Here is a 25,292-nt window from a genome sequence, read left to right on the forward strand (position 1 = left end):
CTCTAAATACCCATATGGGATATTCTGTGTTAGCATGGGATGTTTTATAATTTTCATTCAATTTCATTTTTAAAGGATTTACCCTTTGTTATAAGAACAATATTTATGTCCTTAATTAAATTTATCCCAAAATATTTTATTACTTTGTAGTAGTTTTAGACAAATTTTGTCATTTTAATATAATTTTGTAAATATCTCAGGTGATTCATCAAAATAATCTTTTTTATTTATCATTTTATATACATTAATTTCTGCTAGCTTTCATACTAGCCTGCTTGCAATTGCAAATACAATCAAATACAACCAATTTAAGCAGAAATAACATTTTGCAAACTATATTACATTTTATATATATACATATGTTCAATAACATTTAGAAGATATACATATGATTTTCATTTTCTATATTATTGTTTTTATTAGTATATTTTTTCTAAATGGGAATTGATTGACTTAGTTGAAACAATATTTAACAGTGATATATAGACACTGAGATATAACTGAAATACAGTTTTCTAAGAGTTACATATTACAAAAAACAGCATATTTGACCCAAAGGTTTTAAACCTTTAAAATTTTGAATTAAGGAGTTTTTTAGGTTTTTTTTTAAAGCATTTTTCAGGAAGTTGCCATAGAAGTGAAAGAATTTAAACCATCCTGCTGTTCTTTGCCCCTCTTTTCTTCCACGGCATCCTTCCCACTTCCTTGTACTCTGCTGGCTACCTTTGCTTTCCTGGAGCCCACTTCTAACTCATTTTTATAGCAAGTTTTTCTTTCACAGAATGGTGACTATCCTGTGGATAGATGTGTTGTTTATAGTGTCCCACATTGCTTGTTCTGTTTGTGAGCCACAAAGTGCACAGCTTAGCTGAGCCCAAAACAGTTCTTAATAAATGTCCAAGGAGATAACACAACCGTAGTGACCAAATTGTGAGGATCTAATTGGGTGTTGGCTGGGTGAGATGTTGACAGTACCCTTCTCTTTACTTTTTAATCGTATTTCCATGGCTGTGGACTCATAGGAAAGTCCTGAATGTGTATTTTGGATTTGTCCTCAAATTTCCGAGTGTCTCATTTGTGTATACCAGTGTCCCAGCTGCTGCAGACTTTGTAATGACTTTGTGTTGGCCTCAGACATTGAGTTTCTGCCAGAAGATTCTGGCAGTAAGCATTCTTCTATAACAACAGACAAGTGATAGCGGCAGAAATGTCAAGGGACTTCACAATAGCGTGTCCCAGGATCCAGTGAAATGGCTTAACTTCATCATAAAGATGATAGGAGCAACTGCTGCATTGTTCCACTTTGGTGAATGGTAATCTGAGATGCCACTTATGCAAATGAAGATAATTGCAAGACAGGGCTAAGATATATCCTCCATGAGAAAGTGTGCTGCTCTTAAATAGGTCATTGTGCGATCATAAGGAGTCTGCACGGGGACAAGAAAATCCCCCTTCTATGAGAGACTTAATATCTTTTGAGACATTGGGAGAAAAGGGTATTTTGCACAAAGACCTTGGGATTTCCCCAAGAGTCTGAAGCATCTTCACCAAGTAACCCTACGTAATAAATTTTTAATTACCAGTTTTAACTATCTGGTTTTCATAAGCATTCTTTCATATGGCTCTCTTCTGATAAGAAGTCACAATGATTCATTTAAAGAAGAGAAACATCGGACTGGGAAAGTACTTGCCAAAAAATGTATAGTTAAACTATTTACCTTAACTGTTCCTTTGGGCAGAAGCTTTACATGTTGTTTAATTGAAGCCAGTTTTTGAAAGAAATTTTAATATATTATCTGTCATGGGATGACATAACTAGGTCCATTTGAGCCTCTGGACTATGTGCTTTTTCATAGTCTTACCTCTAACTTTACTTAAAATTTGAAGCTCCATGCCATTGTTTGTGTGTGTGTATGTGTGTGTGTGTGTGTGTGTGTGTGTGTGTGTGTGTGTTTAGTATAGCTGTCCTTATTGATCAGATAGAATTCACCCAATGTAGATACTGGTTTGTTTGTTTGTTTTTCATAAGAAACATCAGAAGCTCTTTGTAGCAATATTGTCAGATTATGATTACCTCTAAAGATGGGGGGGGGGCGTGGGGAGGATCCTGACTAGGAGATGGTTAATCCAGCAAAGGCATTTGCTACAAAGCCTAGTGACCTCAAGTTCAATCCCCAAGACCTACATGTTAGATGGAAAGAAATAATCACCACATGTTGACCTCTGACCTTGATAAATATGCAATAATATCAGGCAACCCCCTTCAACACACACACAAATATATACTCATACCATAAATAAAAATTAAATGTTTTTTTTTTTAAGTAAAAGTTAGTGAAGACCAATTGTACTTCTGTTAACTATGGTATTTGGCCTCTAATATAATGAGAAGAAAACAGACTTAAAAGCAATGCTGTCAGGTAATTATTTATATATTAGTCATTATGCTGCAGTTGGGATCATTGTATGAGTCATTTATACTTCTATTTCTAGTACCTAACAGATTAGAACTTATAAGTATCAATAAACTGAATAAATGAACATTTGCTATACTAGCCCTTTACTTCTGTGCTTCCTTAAGATGCATTGGCATTGAATGTGTATCATTAAAATCTCAATTTCTTTTTTTTAACTAAGAAATGTTTTATTCATTTTACATACCAACCATAGATTCCCCCCTTCCTTCCTCTCGCCCCCCCCCATTTCGTCCCTTCTCAATCCACCCCCCATTCCCTCCTCTGAAAAGGCAAGGCCTCCCATGGGGAGTTAACAGAGCCCAGTACATTCACTTGAGGCAGGTCCAATCCCCTTCCCCTGCATCAAGACTGTGCAAGATGTCCTGCCATAGGTAATGGGCTCAAAAAAACAGCTCATGCACCAGAGATGGATCCTGATCCTACTGCCAGGGTCCTCTTAAGCAGATCAGGCTATACAACTGTCTCCTTATGCAGAGAGCCTTGTCCAGTCCCATGGAGGCTCTACAGCTGTTGGTCCCACTAGCTTGGTTTGGTTGTCTCTATAGGCTTAAGATATCAAAAAAGATATCATAGAAAGATCTTCCATACTCTTGGATAGGTAGGATTAACATAGTAAAAATGGCAATCTTACCAAAAGCAATCTACAGAATCAATGCAATCCCCATCAAAATCCCAAAACAATTCTTCACAGATTTCAAAAGAACAATACTCAACTTCATATGGAAAAACGAAAACCCAGGAAAGCTTAAACAATCCTATATAATAAAGCAACTTCTGGGGGAATTACCATCTCTGACCTTAAGCTCTACTATAGAGATATAGTAATAAAAACATCTTGGTATTGGCATAAAAACTGACATGTAGACCAATAGAATCAAATGAAGATCCTGACATTAATCCACATACCTATGAACACCTGATTTTTGACAAAGAAGCCAAAACTCTACAATAGAAAAATGAAAGCAATTTCAACAAACAGTACTGGCATAATTAGATGTCAACATGTAGAAGTTTGCAGATAGATCCATATATATCTCACCATGCACAAAACTCAAGTCCAAGCAGATCAAATACCTCAACATAAATCCAGTTACACTGAACCTGATAGAAAAGAAATTAAGAAATAGCCTTGAACGCATTGGCACAGAACACTACTTCCTAAATATAACACCAGTAGTATAGACACTGAGAGCAACAATTAATAATTGGGGCCTCATGAAACTGAGATGCTTCTGTAAGGTGAAGAGCACAATAAATAAGACAAAATGATAGCCTATAGAATGGGGAAAGATCTTTACCACCCCCACATCTGACAGAAGGCTGATCTCCAAAATATATAATGAGCTCAAGAAACTAGACATCAAAATACCAAACAATCCAATTATAAGATGGGCTAGAGAGCTAAACAGAGAATTCTCAGGAAAAGAATCTCAAATGGCAGAAATACATTTAAGGAATTGCTCAACACCCTTAGTCATCAGGGATATACAAATCAAAATGACTCTGAGATACCATCTTACACCTGTCAGAATGGCTAAGATCAAAAGCACTGCAGACAGCTTATGTTGGAGAGGATGTGGAGCAAGGGGAACATTCCTCCACTGTTGGTGGGAGTGCAAACTTCTACAGTCACTTGGGATATCAGTATGGCGGTTTCTCAGAAAATTGGGAATCAATCTACCTCAAAACTCAGTTATACCACTCTTGAGCATATACTCAAGGAATGCTCAATCATACCACAAGGACACTTGTTCAACTATGTTCATAGCAGCATTATTCATAGTAGCCAAAATCTGGAAACAACTTCAATGCCCCTCAAATGAAGAATGGATAAAGAAAATATGTTACATATACACAATGGAGTACTACTCAGCAATAAAGAACAATGACATCATTAAATTTTCAGGCAAATGGATGGAACTAGAAAATAGCATCCTGACTGAGGTAACCCTGACTCAGAAAGATATGTTAGTTCAAGTACCAATAGAGGCCAATTGTTGTTGGATACCTCTAGAGTTGGAGTTACATGTGGTTGCATCGCTTGTTGTAGGTGATGGGAATCTAACTACAATCCTCTTCAAGAGCAGTGTACATTATCAATTTGTGAACCAGCTCTCAAAGCAGCTCTCAAATTCCTTTAAATAAATTCTTAAACTGAGTAGCAAAATTATTTATATATTTAGATTATTTCTCTAGACTCTGATTTAAAGACAGATTAGAGAATGACTTTCTATTTTCTTAAACAGACTTAAAAAACCAAAGGCTTTAATGAAGAGATTTAGGACAAATAGTGGGGTTTTTTTTTTTTAATTTTGAAAATAATTGACATACATAAGGAATACTATTGTGGACAACTCATAGGTAAAACTAATTTATTACATCTTAATCAAGGAAATACATCTTAAATATGATATGGTGTGTTATTTTAACCAAAAGTTTAAAGTCTATAGAAGATCAACTGTGCAAAATGCTTTCATAGTTATGTTCTTCATTGGTATACAAGTTAAATGCCATAGATCTGGAACTGGCTTCCATGCTTCACCAATTCAGAAGTGTTCATGGGAATTTGCTTTTAAATTAAGCATGTGTTAAGTGTCAATGTTCTTTAGTCTTAAACTGTAAAGATTTGCTAGGTGTTTAAAATAGAAGGATATATTCCCCTAGCAAATATTCCCATGTAGTAAGCTCATATTTTACATAGAATAATAGCTATGCTAACCCCAGGTACATGGTGTGTTTCCTGATTTTCTAGTCTCTGTGCACCACATCTCCAGTCTTCACTCTATTTGAGCCATTGAAACTAGACTGCAAGTAAAATTAAGTAGTAAAGAAAAAAATGGCCACTTCCAGGATCTATCAAGACATTTCATAGAAGCGAGGAGCCCCATTTGATTTTATTATCAACTGCTCATAGGAACCAATAGGCATTATTTTTCAGGGAGATTTTTTGCAAGTTTATTTACATCCATATTTATACAGATATATATCATAGAAGTAAGTAAAATAAATGATTTGTAATCAGAATTACATTTTAATCTTTTTTTATATAGTTAAATGTCTAGAAATTCAGGGCACTTGACAAATAATTTTAGGGAGAAACACCAGGAGACTCCATACTAGTCATATCTATTCAGTTGTTGTTGTAATGAGATCATGAATATTACCATTATCTTGTATCTTATTTTGCTCAACAGAACACTTGTGTTATAATGTTAATATATGCTAATAATAATATAACCTAAATGCGGTAACTGAAATAAAAATGATAACACCTGGGTCCTGTCCTAAAGTGAGTTTGCTCAAGAATTCTGAAAATTTTCCTCAGCAATTAGCTTTACAGTGTCAGACAGGGATGATGGTTATATCTACATATGTGTGCACACACACACACACACACACACACACGTATGCATACATGCATTTGTTTTATAATTTACATTATAAATAAACTAAAAATACAAAATTCTATGATTGTATTCTAAATATAATTCATTCATTTATTTAGAAAATGTTTGGACTAATTGAAGCTCCTCACTAAAAATTATTCAGTGAACTTCAGGGTCCATTGGTGTCCATTGTTGTGAGAACTGCAAATGATCTGCTTCCATCTGAATGAGAAGCAAGTTATTTGTAGGCCCTTCCAACAGCAATGAGATATACAGATACAGGCTCGGCAGCCCTGAGCTTTGAACTTGGAACTCGTGAGGCCCCTTTGGCAAGTCTGTCCCTTCCTTTCTATAATTACTAATTCTAACTTTAGTGGCTAACTCCTTCTCTGGGAGAATTTGAACTCACCTTATCTCCACCCACTTTAACAGACAATTTTATCCTCCCGTCTCTCCTGTCCTCTGGGATCAGCCTGCTGGGTGTCTGAGTACTTGTGCAGAGGCTTTCTGCCTCAAGGCTCTTTCCTTAGATCTACTAGCCACTGCTTCCTGCAGGTGCCAACCAGAGTCATACTCTTTGCCTCAGGGTTCCTGGCTACTAAGTAACATCATGGCCAAGGGTAAATGGAGAAACAGGGTCTTGCATGTTTATTACCTTTGCCCTCAACTGCAAGAAGCTAGATGGTGGACTCTGAAAGAAACTTTTCCTTGGCTTTTCTTGTCATGTCTTTGTTATGTTCAGAGGCATTTTTCTTCCTTGTGAGCCAGGAGCCTTGCCTATCCGTGTATACATAACCTGAGTCATTGTCATAGGAACGAATCCCAAGACCTCAATTTACTTCATTTTGGCTAACTTGTTAAATATAGGTAAGATGACTTTAGACCTAATGAAGATGAAAATGTTTTTCCATTAATGAGATACATGGTAGTGTTTTCCCTTATTTTGGAAGAGAATATCCTAGTAGCATATTCTGAAATACTACTTCTAATTAAGATCACCAAATTTGGTTATCAAAAAAATTATTTTATATTTTACATGCTATCCTCTATTTTACCTGGCAACTTATTATTATGCAACCCCATCAAAGATAGCATATAGCACCCAATGCTTCTTAGTAGGTGATATTATTTTGTGTTTGATTGTGATCAATGTTTATTAACTTTTTTCTACCTTTGATAGTTATTTTTTTTCTCTAGCTAGTATCTTGAATACTGCTTAATAACGTCAGAGGCACAATCTTCTAAGGAGAGTCAAATCTTAGTTAGAAAGCTATTCAAATAGCCCCAAGACATAGTGTGTACACACAACCTAATTACCCTGGGCCTTGGATTACTCATCTATGGTCAAAGAGTTTATTTTGAAAATGAAGTGAGATGAGATCAATAAAGATGGAGAGTTAGAAGTGGTGTCTAGTAAACACTCAAGGTGAATTCTCATTTTTTTATTGTTTTAGTAACCTCCCACACTCCCTTCCTTTACTGCCCTTTAATTATATGCAGTATGTGTTTGTACTGTTTTGATTATATGGGCATATTTTGACTTTCTTCCTACACACAATAAACCTTGGGCAGAGGCATTATTATTTATGTATTTGTATGTTTATGAAAATATGATGACCCACAGCTTAAGAAGGATCAAATATATCCTGTAAAATATATTCATGATAGACAATACCCCAACCCACAGAGTACCAAAGGAGATTAAAATGCAAGTGTTTTAAATGGCACAAGACACTGTTGCATTAAAGTAGTCTTTCCATCTAATAGGACATTCACCTATAGAAAAACTTGGTTATAAAATATTTAATAAATATTGAGACAAATTTTGAGGAATTACAGTATGTTGGGTCATTAATTAAAATTTATATACCTACTTGGCAAAGTCAACATAAAATATAATCTAAAAGTCATTTTCAAATTTCTGGTATCCTATAATTTGGAAAAAATGATAACCACTAGATAAAACTTATCATGTCAATTTTTTACTGGGAAAAATAGTAATTTATACTTCAAGTTCAAGACACTCTAAAATATATTATCCTGTTTGATTTCACTAATCATCAATAGCAAAGTCAAGTATTTTTAAATACATTTAATTCATGATAAACTTGAGTTTCAGTGTGATTATATTGACCATGCTTATCAACAAAGAAGAAATAGCCGGGCGGTGGTGACACACGCCATTATTCCCAGCACGCGGGAGGCAGAGGCAGGCAGGTCTCTGTGAGATCGAGGCCAGCCTGGTCTCCGAAGCGAGTTCCAGGAAAGGCACAAAGCTACACAGACACACCCTGTCTCAAAAAAAAAAATGTCTTTTGAAATTGAGCCCATAAAAAAAAAACATTATATTTTTATATAATCCTTATTCCCTGGTTGCAAAGAGAAGCTGTAGCATAGTCAGCTTTGCTAGCAGTACTGGAATCAAAGGTAAATCTTTATTTTCTTTTAAAAGCTAAAATAAGCAGTCCTCAGAATGTACAACAGTTTGTAAGTGACTTACTCTTCATACCTTGGTATAATTAGAGGTGTTAGGTCTCTTGGTCAGGTTGAAGTTTCAGAGACTGGTAGTAGAGAGTAAAGCTGAAGGCAGATTGAAGTAGTGGAAGCCTAGGCAGCTCTTTTTATAGCTCTAGAGACTGTATTTCTGAAGATGTCCATATACATATATGCGTTCCATCAATGTATGTGGAAGCACATTTCATGCCCCAATGACATTTTCAAGGTTACTTTTTTAGCCTATTTGCTGTATATCCAGAACAATTAATACAAAAGTTCCCTTTCCCTTTCTCTCATACAAAATGTTGATCTGTTTTCTCATCTGAGGCCATCCTGTAAGGAAGCCCTTACCCTCTTCACTACTATGTGTCAGGGTCACTTTTTTTCTCTGACTTTCGTCTGTCTCAAAGGATGATACATTTCTTCTTTCCTATTCCATCTGTCACCTGTTGCTCCTCGTGCTTCACTACCATCCCCTCCTCTCTGGAGACTGTCACAGTTCTCTTATCTACTGAAGTTTCAGTTCCTCTCTATCCCTAAAGCTCATTGTCAAATTTCCTCTGCTTAAAAAGATGGAGAGAGAGAGATCTGTCCATAGATAGATAGATAGATAGATAGATAGATAGATAGATCAAGCTGTTATTATTCTTTAATGTTATCTTCATGGAATTTATCAAAATGATTATTTGTAGGCATGCCTATGTTTCTCCCCATTTGCAACTCGTGACCCTGACAATCTGGCTTCACTATGAAAACTGATATTTTCAATTCACATGCACATTATCAAATCAAGAACAGTCATAAACCTTTAGCCTTTTGAGATTTCAATAACTATAAGTATTATTCAAAATTGCCCTTCACAAATGATTTTATGAGATATAATTTTTACATAACTGTGCAAGTGATTTTTTTTCTAGATTCTTCTAAATGTGTGCAACATCATGGAACAAATTTCCAAATGTTTTTATTTATTTTTAAAAAGTCCATAATCTTCATTATCTTCTTTCCCATGCTTCCATTAATATATATTCTGTCACTCTAGAGTCCCCTCATACCAGGAATTTTACATGAAAGTTCATCTAGTATGCACTATTCAATTTCTGACTTCTTTTTTGTATCCTAATGTGTTCAAAATTGATCCATGTTGTAGCATGTATCAATATTATTTTCTCTTTAGAGAAAACTGTTATTTCACTTCATAGATAGTCCATATTTTATGTATCCATTCGTGGGCTGATGAAACTTTTAGTTTTTATGTTTTGACTTTTTAATAAAGTTGTTGTATACATTTATAAACAACTGTTGGTGGGATGTGGGTTTTCATTTGTCCTGGGTATGAAACTCTGATGAAATTAATTAGCATATGGTAATCCCAAGCTTAACACTTGCAGCATGACTTTCTCATTAAATTTACCTTTTTTAGTTGATATATAAAAAATATATTTTTTTTGTTCTGGGGGTACCACTAGATGTATAACTTTTAAATATGGTTAAATCTCCTCATTTATTCTTCATGTTGAAGCTTGTAAATTTTTTTCTGGCTTTTGCAGTGTACAATACCTAGTTGTTATCCATAGTCCTTCTGTCATATAAAACTACATCAGAGCCTCTAACTGTTCACTTTAACTTATATTTGTTTATCAGTCTCTCCTCTTCCCTCAACACATCCAACACTTTCGTCTTTAGTAAACAATATTCTACTCTCAAATTCTTTTAGATTATAATTTTTAACTTTGACACATGAATGTGCTTGTGTAGTGCATGTCTTTGTGTACTGGCTAGTTTATTTCATTTAACACAGTATATTTCTTCCAGTACCCTCCTTTTTGTAATTCAGTAGTTCTTTATATGAATGACATTTTCTCTGTTTGTTCATTAATTCATGAGCATTTCTATTTTTTCATTCCATGGCTACTATGAAGACTGTTGAAATTAATATGGTGTTTCAGAGGTGTCTTCACTGACTTTACTTATTTAGGAAATCTAGTGCAGGGATTAGTAGATCATGTTAGTTCTATTTGGTTTTTTTAAATTTTTTAAGTGACCTTCAAACTAGTTTCCATAATGACTTACTAACTTACATTGTACCAAAAGTTCACTCACGTTCCCATTTCCCAATATCTTTACCAGCATTTGCTATCTTTTGTCTTTTTAAAATTGCTTTCCATGCTAGAAGTGATGTCCCACTGTGACTTGCTTTGATTTTCCACATGATGAATGGTATTTACCATGTTTTCATAGACTTGTTGTCCATTCATAGGCCTTAGTTTAAGGAGTATATGTCTTTATCGGGTTGCTCAGTTTTTAATCACGTCATTCTTCCCTGTTGCAGGTTTGTGTCCTTTGTCACAAATCAATTCCCTGTAGATGTGTTAGTTTCCTATTAGGCTCTTTATTCTGTCCCTTTGGTGTGTGCATTTAACATATGTCACTACATCATCCTCATCATGTGCTTCCTATCTTTTTCATCTCCTCTCAACCTAGTCCTTGACTGGGCCTGGATCTTCCTCTATCTTCATCTCCTCTGTCAGACACCTAATAAGCTACATTTTCTTTAACTACCCATCTTTCTCCAGTCAGTTATCCCTGGACACTCTGAATTTGGTTTTCCAGAGAAAGTAAACACCACTATCCCCTTCCTACAATCCACTTCTTTCTGCAGACTTTTCCTATGTAGCTGCTGACCTCCTAGTCAACTACAAACTTTGCAGTCTGGAGTCATAACTACCTTCTTGTACTTCACCCTATAGCCGAGTATTTAGTCCTGTTAGCTTTATTTTCACAGTATCTCTTGTGATTCCTATTTTTAATTAACATTGCTTGTGAACTTCCGACATCCAACTAGATATCCTTTTTCAAACCATACTGTCTTTGAAGGAAGAAACAATGCCACATGACATCTTTCTCCACAAGTCTTCAGGGCTTGGTTCTAGGCATGGCTGCTGATAAAGACATAAATTTTAGTAGTAAGTAAAACCCATGTCTTTTATGCTTCAAAATATTTTTCTAAATACATCTGGAATTGTCCTTTTAAACTGACAAGAAAAATCCAGAAAAGATTATTCACATAATAGCGTACATTCAGATAATCTAATACCTTAATAGAATGCATTTCAGGTGATCCATACTACAAGGTACTTAGTCTTCATTTAACATCCAAACAAGATGATGCTGGGTCTGGAGAGGTAGCTCAGTGGTTAAGAGCACTGGCTGCTAGTTTGATTCCCAGGACACATATGGTTGTAGCTAGAGTTTTTCTGGTCCTGCCTGGCCCACGGTCAGGACAAATCTCTCTCACTCGCCAGTCCCACAGCCACTCAGACCCAACCAAGTAAACATACAGAGACTTATATTGCTTACAAACTGTATGGCCGTGGCAGGCTTCTTGCTATCTAATTCTTCTATCTTAAATTAACCCATGTCTATTAGTCTATAAGTTGCCACATGGCTCGTGGCCTTCAGGTACCTTACATCTTGCTTGTCGTGGCGGTGGCTGGCAGCGTCTCCTCTCTCTCTCTGCCTTCCTTTTTTCCCAATTCTCCTCTCTGCTAGTCCCGCCTATACTTCCTACCTGGCTACTGGCCAATCAGTGTTTTATTTATCAGTCAGTCATCCACAGCATATGGTGGCTTATATTCATCTGTAATTCCACTTTCAGCGAGGTGGGGGGCACTGTCACACTCTACTGGCCTCTAAAGGACCAGGCACACATGTGGTGCACAGACAGACCTATAGACAAAATACCAGCACACTTAACTGCTTTTAATTTTTAAAAGATGATGTTACCCTCACAATGGAAAGAAAAAAACACTAGAGTTTATTGAAAACAAAAAATAAGTTCAAAATATAGATTGAAAATACAATAAAATATTTTATCACAAAGAAAATAATAACCAAGAAAACACACGTAAGCCACTGATTTCTGGAGCATGTACTGTGAAAAGGGGATGTTGTAATTTAGTAAAATTGGTTCTAATTTATTATTACATTTCATATTTTAGAGTTTTAGATTTGGCAGAATTCCTTTATATGCAAATGTTTCATAGTTAGTAGTATTGAGATTAGTATGAGTGTTCCACTGTGCGATCCATGAATGACTCATTACCATTGACAACACAAGAGTGAAGAAAAGAGAGGGTATAGCATGCCACTTGGTACTATTTCTGGCAGACTATTGATTGCCAGCTCACATGAAAAATTTTAATCACTTAAAACTAAGTGTATGATTCCAGATGAGAGAGAACCAAATCCACCTCAACAATTAGTTCCCATTTCACAATGATGTGTTATATAGTGCAATGAATACTGAGTTTGGGCATGACTCATGAGGACTTCATTTTTATTTCTGAAGATGGCTAGTGGACCCAAGGAAGAGTTAATGCCTTGATTATCTCCCCAGTGGATCTTCTAAGCCAAAAAAAAGCCTTGTATTTGATTGGTAAACAGGAAGTTTGACAAGTTATTACTCATTCCTACTTTGTCTAAAAATTAAGTGATTTTTTGCTTTACAGTTTGGCCTCCATTGTGATGCACAATATAAATGCAATATATTCACACATTTATCTTCTAACTTTATACAAATGTGCTGTAGAAAATAATTATCTCAAAAATATTTTTAATAATTATCTTTTTTCCAAGCAAACTTAGTCTAATTATGTATCATGAATGATCAAATGAGGGGTCAATAGCTACAGATGCATAATTTCACTCTGATAGATTGCTGTTTGAAAATAGGTTATGACAATTAGATGATTAATCTTCTTCTATTAAATAGCGCTATGAGACTTCAGATCACATTTATCAGTATATTCTCTTTAGTACGAACATAACAGGAAGACAGACAAAACAGAATAGAGATTTATACTCTTTGATAAATAATCTAAGTATACTTTTAATCAACTACAGTTGGGAAAATAGACAGAAAATGAAATTCTGTATGGAGACTTCTTTTATGTATTATTCTGTATTCAGAATAATATAATAATTGCACAATGTGTTAAAAATTAAAAGATGGGAGTTTGATGAGTGAAAAGCTTGATGCTCTGTTGGCAGTTTCTTTTGGGGTGCTGTTTATCTGCAAAGCCTACAACCCTTGTCAGTATACTGGGGAGTGCCTGTGTAAACATTCTTGCTTCGCCTGCTCCACATAGTCCGTTCTTGTATCGTATTTCTTCTGACCTTGCTATCTGAAACCAATTACAGGAGATCCATTTGGACTGTTTCTATTTTCCTAAGAAGCCTAGGCAGGAGTGTTTTTCTCAGAGATGAATATCAACATCAAATATGCTTCTGAGTGCTTTGTTATTTATGTTTCAGGGAGACTTTGTAGCCTTCGGCTCTCAAGAATGTGTCACGCTGTGCTGTTTATACATTGAAGATATTAATGGGCATAGATGTCATTTTTCATTTTAATGTCTCAAATGCAACAGGCTGATAGGTTAAGCATTCCTATTTTTATGGAGAGTGATATGAATGATGTCTGTTTTCTCCCAAATATACATGTATATTTACTTAGGGGAAAAGAGATTCACTTATAACCTTAGAATACTCAACATTTTGGTTTTCTGGGTATCTCTAAACTGTGCTCAAGTAATTTTATTTCTATTGAGTATTTTGTGTTCCTCCAAAAAGTAGAAAAAAGGGAAAGAAAAAAACCTGACAGGTTTTTCTAGCAGTTCACAAAGCATTTCACCTTAAATTAATTCTCACAGTGACCTATTCCATAGAATTATGTTTTGTGAGGCTCATCACAACATGAGGTTAATCCAAAGTGGGACAAGTGACATGCCTGAACTTTGCTCTGCTTGCAAAAGTTTAGCTTACTTAAAATTGTGCAATAATAATTAGAGTTGATGTTTTCAATAAATGTTTTAGAGAACAAAATGCACTCCATTCTAGAAAACGTGTTTCTTATACCCTTGCTGCTACCAAAAGTTTAACTTGAATCTATTTATAAATATTTTCATTCTTTTCTCAAAATATTTAATCCTATTCCCTTTTGAGAATATCCTATCTTAATTCTCTTAGCCTTACTAGTATTAGATAACTGTATTAAATCATGTACATCTTTCATCCAAAGCCAATATGCTTTTGGAACTCAAACTTGGTCCGGTTGCCTTCGCAATCTCTTCTCTTACTCATTCAAAAAGGGGTCAACCTTTATTAAAGAAATTTTGTAAACAACCCTTGGGTTTCTGTTATAAATTAATTCCAGAGGAGAGATGAACATATGACATTAGATAAATCTTAAACTTCATGAGGACAACTGGCATTTATCTCTTTTGTATTCATCAATATATAATGAGCAAGTGATTTTCAAATTAATAATTTGTGTAATTTGACACAGTACCTTATATTAATGAAAGTGTTTTATTTCATAACCTTCATTTTTTGAATAGTTACAATAATAAATTTTAAAGTTGAGGCAAGTGTCTCTGAGCAATTGTTTATTGAAATTTAGTCCTAAAAAACTATCTAGAATATTGGGAATAAAAATGTCATTAGATGCATACAGCTTGAACACAAACTGCCAGGGATTTCTGCTTATGGGGTTTAAATCATGCATGGATGCTTAAGATTGTTTTTTGTTATCCTACTTCTTATGTTTATTACAGCAATTGTTACTGCTCCCAAATGAATGTGGAGACAGGCAAGTGACTCTTATTTTTCCTAAGCACTTATATTGGAAGATGAGACTTAAGTATTTTAAAGATACTCTAAGCACATATGCAATATTAAGAATTGAAGAAGCATACTCTAACCAGCTCCCTTTTTATATGTTATTACTCCCTTGCCAGGAGTGAGGGTGTATGCCTCTGCCTAACGATACTTTCATGAGCAAAGTTCTAGTTCTCTAGTATTTTTCTATAGCACTGGTGTTCACATAGGACAATGATTAATTGTTGGTGTTGGGATGGAAGGATACTTTCAGAAATGCCTATAAAGTGAACAAGGTAAGTGAGCCCTGAGCTTGGGAACCAGACAAATGACTGGGCTCTCCTATTGCCTTAAGATGTTAGTCCTGTGCCAGAGGAATGGATTCTTCAGGTTCTTGTCTGCAAAATAAGAAACCTGACATACTCTAAGATTTGTGTCTTACTCTAGAATTTTGAAATTGTGTTAGTAATGACTGACCTGGTGATCAGGATATTATAAAGGTTTAAAAGTCTATCAGGTTTCAGTGGAGTATTTAAGGAAAGAAACATTATCCGTAAATAAGTAAGCCTTCCTTCTGTGATACTTATTATGTTAACTTGAAAATTCAAGTATAAAAGGATTATAACATCTTTCTTCTAAGTTCTGAAAAGGAAAAAAAAAACAGAGTTGCCATCTTTGCAAGGGAGCATAATTCATTATGGTATTAGATATTTTCTTTTCCTAGAATTTTGCTCATTGTTAATTAAAGATTGATTTATTTGACAGAATAGAGAGAGTATGGGACACTGAAATGCACACTCATCTGGAAGGCAGGTGACCTTGAACAAAGCATTCATAAATAGTTTCGTGTCCTTAAACAAAGCAAATGACAACCCTAGAACTTATTGTTTGCCATTTGTCAAAATGTGGGGACCGTATTTTATCATTTCTATGAATGCTTTTATTGCATATCATTATTGTTCCAAGATTCTAAGCAGTTTTGATTAGAATGGTATAAGGACAATAACGTTTTACACAATATATACAACATATACAATATATACTTTTTACTTTTTACACATATATACGTGCAAGAGAGAGCTCAGAGGGGAAAGTGTGTGGAAAGTAATTGCTTTCATTGTTTGTTTTTAAAGTTGTACATAAGTACAGCTCAAGCCACACTATAGTAATATGAATTTGAAAGTTGCCACTCATAGTTATTCTTTTAGTTCAGAATTGAAAGGGGGAGATGTATATTTTCAAACATTGAGAGGAATTTTCCAGTGAATTTTATGATAACAAGTAATTATGGAATTAATGTTTAGTCTATCCTCATATTGAACCGTATAATACATTGCCTGAATTAACTGACATGTGCCATCCTTAGTAATACTTAGTTTGACTTGTAATTACTTGACAAACTTTTTTTAAGCTCACAGATGCCCAAAAGAAAAAAATCATCACTGTGTACAAATGTGCTTCCAAATACAAAAGCAACGCTTTGCAAAGGTGCTGGATCCTGCTATGAGAGACAAATCAGTGTTGCTAGCAGAGGGTGCTGGGTCCTGCTATGGGAAAAAAATCAGTGTTGTTAGCAGAGGGTGCTGGGTCCTGCTATGGGAGACAAATCCGTGTTGTTAGCAGAGGGTGCTGGGTCCTGCTATGGGAGACAAATCAGTGTTGTTAGCAGAGGGTGCTAGTGCATCCAGTTTGTTTACTTTGGCTTCTGTGTCTGCCTGCCTTCTCAGAAAACTTGCTTGGAGCCAGACTGTAGCAGCCCTTTCTCTGTCTTTTCATAATTGATCAGGGGACGACTGCTTTCCCTGAGGGTTAAGACGTGGCAACTTTTTCTGTTTGCTCAGCATCTCAATGCAGTAGTTCAAACATTGTTCACACCAGCTGGCGTGTAAAGCCATATGCACATCTTGTCAAAGCAACTGTTGTCATGGATACTAGAAACTCACTCAAAAACCAGATTATTGATCCCAATCAAAATTGTACTTTTTATCGGCTGAGAATCTTAATTATTATAGGAGAATATTGAGCTGTGTTTTTTTTTTTTCCAAAATGGGAAAAAAATTATCTTGTACTCTAAAACAATGAAGAACAATGTCAGAAAAGAGTTAATTTTATGTTGAAAAATTTCATCTCTACTGTTCGTGGAACTCAGAAAAAAATAATTTTTAAATAAGAGCACTCAAGAACTTTTTTAAAATATTGGTTCAATAGTGCTAACCCTTTAAGTTATATGAAATGTATTTTGGTTTCTGGCACTAGTTTATGTAAGTTTATATAGTCCATTCACCAACCTGTCCCTTCTCTAGGAAAAGGCATGCATACATTATTTTATCATGTTGTTATATTTTTTTGTGAGTGGGTAAGAAAACACAAAAATAAATGAAAACATCTTCTGTTTTGATTGGTATTCTGTCACACACAGAAACAATCCTGATTGGTTGAGTGGTAATTTCTTTGTTCTCTGATTTTGCTAAGAATGCAAATGAAACCCACTCAATTTTATTTGGCATTAAAACTGCACTTTATTTTGTCAAAGGAGAGGTTTTTTCCCCTTGAATTGTAAGTACAAAAAAAGTGTTTTTAATCTTAGTGAAAATCCTTATTAATTCACTTTCAAGATAATCTGATGTTGATTTGTCAAATTTAATTACAGCTTCCGGTAACACTTGAAGTCTACTGTCTTTGCTTCAAAACTGTAATATGAAAATGCAAATTGAATGATAATTTGAAAGGGAGTGGGCATTTTAGGAACACTCAGAGATAAGTTCTGTGGGAATGAGGTTATTGATGCAGTTTGTGATTTTCTCTTCTTGAAGCACTTTCAACAAATTAGATTTATGTCCTGCAGGATTACATGCATCTGCAGGATTTTGAATAAATGTATATAGGTATATTGTGTGATTTTTTTTTTTTACATGTCAGGAGAAAAAAGAATAATGGTGTAAAGAAGGTCGATGGTCCTCATTTATATTAAGTAAGGAACAACTGACAAGCCATTCCAGGTTTTCACAAATATTTAGCTGTTTTCTCCTTTTTACTTGCAGGCTCTCCAGGCAGCAAGACAACTCCTGTTACAGCAGCAAACAAGTGGGTTGAAATCTCCTAAGAGCAGCGACAAACAGAGGCCATTGCAGGTTGGTAATGCATGCCCATCCTTGAGACCTGATCCGAATGACGTTCACAACAATAATGACAGATGTGCAAAGCACATTCTATTTGTGTAAGTAATTAGAGCATTTGCATATATATGTAATGTTAGCTGCAAAAGAGAATTCATGGGAACTTTGTAAAGGGAGCTTTACAAACACTATCAGCATAGATTTCAGAAAGTTTCCAAGTTCATTCCTTGCAGAATATTATGTAGGAATTTGATACATATAGGCATAAAATATTTTGTGTAAATTCCTTTGTGGATTCCAATGTTGTTTCATTCACGAATAGGTTAAAATATGAAAATTGAAGCAAAATCATGGTGAAATGGTGTGGAAGGAAACAAAACAGTCTTAGGCAATTCTCTGCAATAGTATCCAAGTGACCAGTGACAAATGCATAAATCCTCCCTGATTGTGCCCCCCCCAAAAAAAAAAAATCTGTGAGTTTGCCAAGGACCTGTTACTGTTGCTACAGTTATAAGAACACGTTTGTTGTCCTTCCTTACTGTATTTGTCCTGTGAAACCGACGTATGTATTCATGCTAAAAGAAGTTTGTATCACATAAACATAACCATTGTGTTTATATAGAGTCTTTTTAACCAAGATGTATGGATTATTTCCTTGGGGGAAAATATTTTAAAGTATATTCTCAAGTTGGCTACTAGGTAGAATGTAGAGTTGGAGAGACAACTCTCACATTGTTATAGACATCTCCCACAATGTTTCTAAGAGCTTTTCAAAAACTAGGCAATACTTCCTCCTGAAGCATTTGTTTTACATACATTGGTGTCAAGTAAGGCAAGCTCTATTTTTGGTTAAGAAGTCATTTCATGTAGCTTTATTTTTAACAAGATATTCTCTTCTTAGTGGCTTTGACTGTTTTAATATTTATATGTATTCACAGAGGTTAGCATCTAACTCTTACATAATGGTGTTCTGTAGCTTAGCTTCTATTAAAGAAAATTATAGACTACTGATCCACATAAGCTAGAATTATATTACCAAAAAAAAAAAAATCGTAGGCCCTAAACAAAGTTGAGATGAAAACACATGTTCTTTGGAACAAGGTCCTTTGTTGCAGGAGAAGAAAGATAAGAATACAAGGAACTCAAGTGTCTAAGAGCCACCTCTCTGTAACGACTGGAAAATTAAGTTTCATGGAAGCTTCCAGAATTTAAGATTATTTTCAAGATTTTCTCTTTAAAAGAATTCCATGGTATTTTCTTTTAATTAATGAGGAATCCTGGGAAGACTTTTCTCTGTCATCAACTGTATCTCTGTCTTAGTTATAGCAATGAGTGTAACACTGTCATAGTTATCTGATTCCATGAGACTCTTTGTGACTTGGCTGAACAGTGAAAATCCACACAGCAGAAGTCAAAGAAGGCAGCAAAGGAAAGACAGACCTCCAGTATACCTCAGGGTGGGAACTTTGCTTGCTTTTTAGTGTGGAGAAACATGATTTTGATGTTGACAACATAAGTCAAGGGTTGGAAAGAAGTAATTGTTTTGAAAGTCAGACAATACTATTACCTAATTTATATTTTATATTTCTTGACAACATAGAGGATTTACAGTTGCCTCTTCCTCTTCAAAGCTTAGTCAATAGATGCATCTTTCGTGCGTGTGTTAGGGTGTCTGTGGAACCCACGGATGGGCTCTAGTTTTTTTTTCTTTTTTTCTGTTGTTGTTAAAGTACAAGTCAATATTTGATACTCTTGTTAACTAAAATACATACGTTTTTTTTTACTTAAATTATTCACACGTACAGTGTAATACTAGTGGCTCTGAAGTACGAATTTGTTCATGTGTCAACTGTTAATGTAAGGCAGTTCTGAGCAGAAATCCTCCATTTCCTTGGTTTAGCGTGAAAGACTGATAAAAATCATCGTAAATACCCCTTCGCAGCTGCAGCTGCTAACCGTACTAGAGCCTCTTCTTGTGTCACCTGCATTTTGTGTTTCGTGTGCCTGTGAATCTGCTCCACTGTATAGATTATGAGACTACAGTGCTTTAGTATCATGTGTAGCTGTGATGGGATCATTACATAACGTGTCACAGGAACAAGAAGTTGTTTTTACAAATGAGAAATTAGAACTAATGAAGACTTACATTTTCCCCAAAATATGCATTGTAATTAATACAATGTGAAACTGAAATTTTAATATTTTATGCTACTTGATAAGCTTAGCGGTTGTAGACATGAAGAAATTGTATTGTAAGTCTAATCAAAACGTAGCTGTGTTCCACGCTAGCTTATGCATCTATTTTTAAACAGAGATATTAGTCAACGCTCATCTTGGCCTCTGCAAATATTATTAACATGAATTGTATTTGTTTTTAAAACTGGATGTATTTGCTAGAATTTTTAATCGTGTGATAGGAAATTAATATTTTAAAGTGTCTTATATGACTTCCTTATACTCTTGTTTTTTCTCCCCATAACTCAGAGTTTAACAAAACTTTTTTCATATAGTTGAGATGCATTATATTTTAAGTTTCTAATGGTTAATTGAAAAAGCTGAGCAACACTTGCAAGGCATTCTATTTGATGCTCATAGGTAACAGAGCTTCCAGCCTTGTCAGGCAGAATGCCTTAAAGGACCAGAACAGATGCCTTTTTATTACCATCATTTAAAAATTTAGTTTTCAAGATGAGGTTTTATAAAGTTTGAAATAAAATACATATCTGATAACAATTCTTTGATGATTTGAGTCACAAGAACAATACACAGTTGCATTTTTAACATTCACCCAAATTTCTTTATGTCTTAAAAGGTGAGGCCAGATTTGAAACATGGCATGATACAGTCAGTTTTTGCCAGAGCAGTATTTGTATTCTGCTCCTTTTCATTGATGTTTTTTCATTTCTGTGATGCGAATGGGATAGCTATTAGTATGTGTAGTGAAAAAGGAAATAAAAACTATGATAACTGACCAGCTTCATTACCATTCTTAATCATGACCTCAGATACTTATAAGTATCTGAATATTTATATTTAAAATATGTTTACATATTCTGTTCATTATATGATGCTCCAATTCAATATGTCCAGGCAGTAAGTATATCAGTTAACAAGATATTGACAAATAACTTACAAATATTGCGATGCCCATGGCAGCTGATGTTCACTCTAATATCACCACATGGATTTTCTTTGCATTTTTACTATATCCAAGGAAACAGTCTGATTAACCATAAGAAGATGGCCTCTCGTTTACATGTGGTTTATTTGTTTTTACTACTAGCATTGCCTACACATAACATACTTATAGTGATCCATACTGAGGAAACTTAGCCAACAAAATTATTGAATGCTTGTTTTCATTTCATGAAACTAACATTATGTTAGTAGGAATAAACACACACATACACACACAGTATCCACGCACATGCACACTTCAAAAATCTGAAATTTAATTTCTTTGTAAAAATACATTATCGATAACTAGCCTATGGCATATTTATTTAACTTAGTTTAGGTCTGAAAACCGGTCGCATTATTGTTCTTGTTACATTTACAGCCATGAGACAGACTTGTGCTTCTCCAACAGCTGTGCAGTGCAGAGACGTAAATTGAAGGTAAATGCCATTGCTTTGCTATCTCCGAGGAGTATTAGTATACAGCATCATAGTTACACCTTCACTGAAGGTTTGTATCTCACATAAAATGTCTGTGTTCAGTAGGTGATTAAAACTACTCATTTTTTATAAGTATATGTCTTACAAAGTGAAAGAGTAGAATAGTTGAAAGCAAAAGTGGACTGAACAGAGGAGTCTTATTCTGACTCTGACACAAAATCATTATATAAATGTGAAGTCTCTCGACAGCCTTAACGACAATGAGCAGATTAGCCAAATCTAAAATGTCATGATTAAAGATATGTTTTGTTTTTTCTTTTGAAGAAAATGATGGGTATCTTAAGTTTCTTAAGGTGATCATCTCAAGGACCAGCACGTCTTCTTGGTAACATGACACAGCCAGAAAATGCTTTGTAGTCAAATAATTAAATCTCATGTGTTAAATTATTGTTCTAATAAAATGTTTACCAACATCCAATGGCCTTTTATCTCATTAAATGACAGGCAATAATACTGTAAATTGTATTATCACTACACAAAAATTATATTCTTCTGTATGTAGTTTTGCAACCTACATTTAAATATTGCGATATAGTGCAATTTAGCATAACATCCCTTTTCTTTATCCCTCAAATTTTAAAAAAGTGGTAAAATTAATTAACATCAGCAGCAAAAATGCATTCTATAATCGACTACTCAGTAATTCATGTTTTGTATCAAATATCAGGACTAAGGAAGAAATGTTTTAATTTTAAAATTAATATTATACTTTGGGAAACATTCTAACTTTATGGAACACAGAACTAGACATGGCTGAGTATGCTTTAGGAAATGACAAAGTTCCACTCATGTATTAATAAAACATGAAATTAAACATTTTAAACATTAGTTCTTCTCGTAAGAATTGGGAATATTTTCCCACATAAACAGTATTGCGTGAAAATTTTCATATATATTTCAGTAGAGGAAGTCATTTTGATATAGAAAACATGAAAAATAAATTTAGACAGCTATTACCTGCTATATCTTCATCTCTACAAAACATTCATTGAGCCAGACACATTGCATCTTGACCATGAAATAAAGGCTTCATTTATGCACACTCTAGATCATGTCTTGTGTTATCTTGATTTCCATTCTAGTAGAAAGCATTTCTGAAAGGCAGCCTGAAGAGGCAGATCTAAATTGAGACCATTCTTTAACTAGTATGATGTTTCCAGTGGTGGACAGCTGCTTGGAACTGACCTCCTATAGAAAAATATCTGGTGTATTCTAGCCTATCACTTCAAAGTGCATTTGAGTGGAAAACCACACAAATCCAAGTCATGGCATGGAGAAAGAAGAACAAGTTCCCATCTTGAAACTGCCCTGCAACTATAAGACATCAAGTCACTTAATCTTTTGAATACTACTAACTCATCTCAAAAGTGTAAATTAAAATCCCACAAAATTGTTGTGTAAAATAAAAAAAATACTATATATCATGTGTGGCATAAATCCTTAGGTAATATATTAAAATCCATCATTGTTACAATAGACTCCAGGACCCTGCTATTTAATCCATGTCTAGGATGTATATACAATAGTACAATTTCTGCTATTCAGCTGTCCGTTTTCACTATTCCCAACTATTCTAATGAGCTAAAAAAAAAATATTCCCGAGTTAGAGAAGAACAACTCTGAATGTTATTTAGGGACTGCCAGGGATTTCTTCTCTTACAGGTTACCCTGGCTTGTGTGTTTCACATTCATGGAGTACAACTGCAGTTAATGTTTTTTCTCTCCTAGACTGTCCTTGTAGCTGCAACAACTAATGGTTAGTGTTGTCTGTCAACTTGACAGGATCTAGAATCACATAGTAGACAGGCTACCAGGAATACTTTGAGGGATTATTTAATTAGGTTAGCCTCTGGGTCTGCTTGTGAATAATTGTATTGATTAGATTTATTAAAGTGGGCTTGGGACTAGATTTGCAAATAAAGGAGAAAGTATCTAATCATCAATGTTCATGTTCTCTGCTTCCCAGCTATAGGCACAATATGCCCATCCTTCTCAACCAGTTGTCAAACCTACCCTGCCATGCTGGGCTATAACCTGGAACTATGAATCAAAGTAAAAGCTTCTCTTAAACTGTTTTTGTCAGAGTTCTTTATTACAGCAAAGAGAAAAGTAAGCAGCACATGAGTTCCTGAACCATGAGTTTCCTACTCTAGGCTAGTGCCTGGCTCATTTCTTGCATAAAAGAACTTCAGAGAACATGTGGTGAAACCATTCATGCAGACAAGATTGTCACCTGTGAGAGGGAAGCTGGGGGAAGAGAAAGAACACTTCGCTCGTTTAAAATGAGTGATTATCTTGTTGCCATTCCTCATGGACTTAGGATGCTGTTAGAGTTATATTAAGACTCATACCCAAAATACTAGATTTTGGGCCAGCATTGATGTTGCACAAAAATAAGCCCTTCTAAAAGAAAATTGTCAATTCAGGCTGCTTGATCAGGGAGGAGTTTACAAAAGCCTGCTATGTTGGGTGTATAGAAATAAAAGTTGGACTGGGAATGGAGTTATGTAGTTGAGAGTTTGTCTGGCATATGCAAGATGCTGCACTTAATACTTAGCACAGCAAACACACACACACACACACACATACACACACACACACACACACACACACACACTATAATAATAATGCTAAAAAGAAACATTAACTGAAGTGAGAGAGGCTATGTTTGGCTCACAGTTTCAAAGGAGTCAGTCCATCATGACTTAGTACTATGTCCTTGGGCAGAACATCAGGGCTTAGGAAGCATGTTGCAAAGGAACTTGCAAAGTCTGTTCATGTTATGGCTAGCCAGAAAGTATGTAAGAGTGGGGGTGGGGTACAATCAATAAAAGAAGGAAAATAAAATATAGAGGAGAATAGAACAATCAGCTTGTAAGTTGAGTTATTAAGGAAGGTCAGGGAAAGAAGAATTTTTCAAAGATAAGGCTTATCTGGTGTGTAAAACTATGACTTCCAAAACCAGAACACTGTTTAGTTAAATTAAACATTGATGATTTAATCCCCCATTTTTTATTGATTGCAGGTAATTTTTAGCATCAGCAAGGCTAATATTGGCAATAATGAATGGTAATGTTGTACTTTCAAATTAATGTTCACAAGAAAATAGAGAAGTAATAAATGCACTTTTACTTCTCAGGTTCCTGCAAGAGAAAATTTATATAGCATAAATTAAATTCGGAGGGTAGATTTTCTCCTTCCTTAGCTATCCAGGTACTTGTTTCTTTCTGTAATCTGTTAGGATTTTAAGAACATATTCCCTGGACTTCTCTGCCTTAAATAAAGTGAAAGCAAGAAAGGAATAAAACACTAATATTGTTATGGGACCTCTCCATAGGATTTAAGACTTAGGCTTTGAATTTTATCTTAAGATGTTTGGAAGTGTTGTAAGAGCTCAGCTGAATGACAGCATGATGAACAGTCTGAGTACACGATTAAAGACAAAAAGCAAAATTATTTAGAACTTCACTTCCATTTAAGGCT

General features: G+C 34.8%; 1 protein-coding gene across 2 annotated transcripts in view; it reads left to right on the forward strand.

Annotated features, from left to right (window-relative positions):
- Positions 1-25,292, forward strand: part of Foxp2 (forkhead box P2) — a 246,314-nt gene that overhangs the window by 69,028 nt on the left and 151,994 nt on the right. For both annotated transcript variants that reach the window (XM_059257390.1, XM_059257392.1), the window contains exon 2: positions 18,058-18,147. In XM_059257390.1, the coding sequence (XP_059113373.1) occupies positions 18,058-18,147 (90 nt within the window). The remainder of the gene's footprint in view (positions 1-18,057; positions 18,148-25,292) is intronic.

Source organism: Peromyscus eremicus, chromosome 3, assembly GCF_949786415.1.
Source record: "Peromyscus eremicus chromosome 3, PerEre_H2_v1, whole genome shotgun sequence".
NCBI classification, from domain to species: domain Eukaryota; kingdom Metazoa; phylum Chordata; class Mammalia; order Rodentia; family Cricetidae; genus Peromyscus; species Peromyscus eremicus.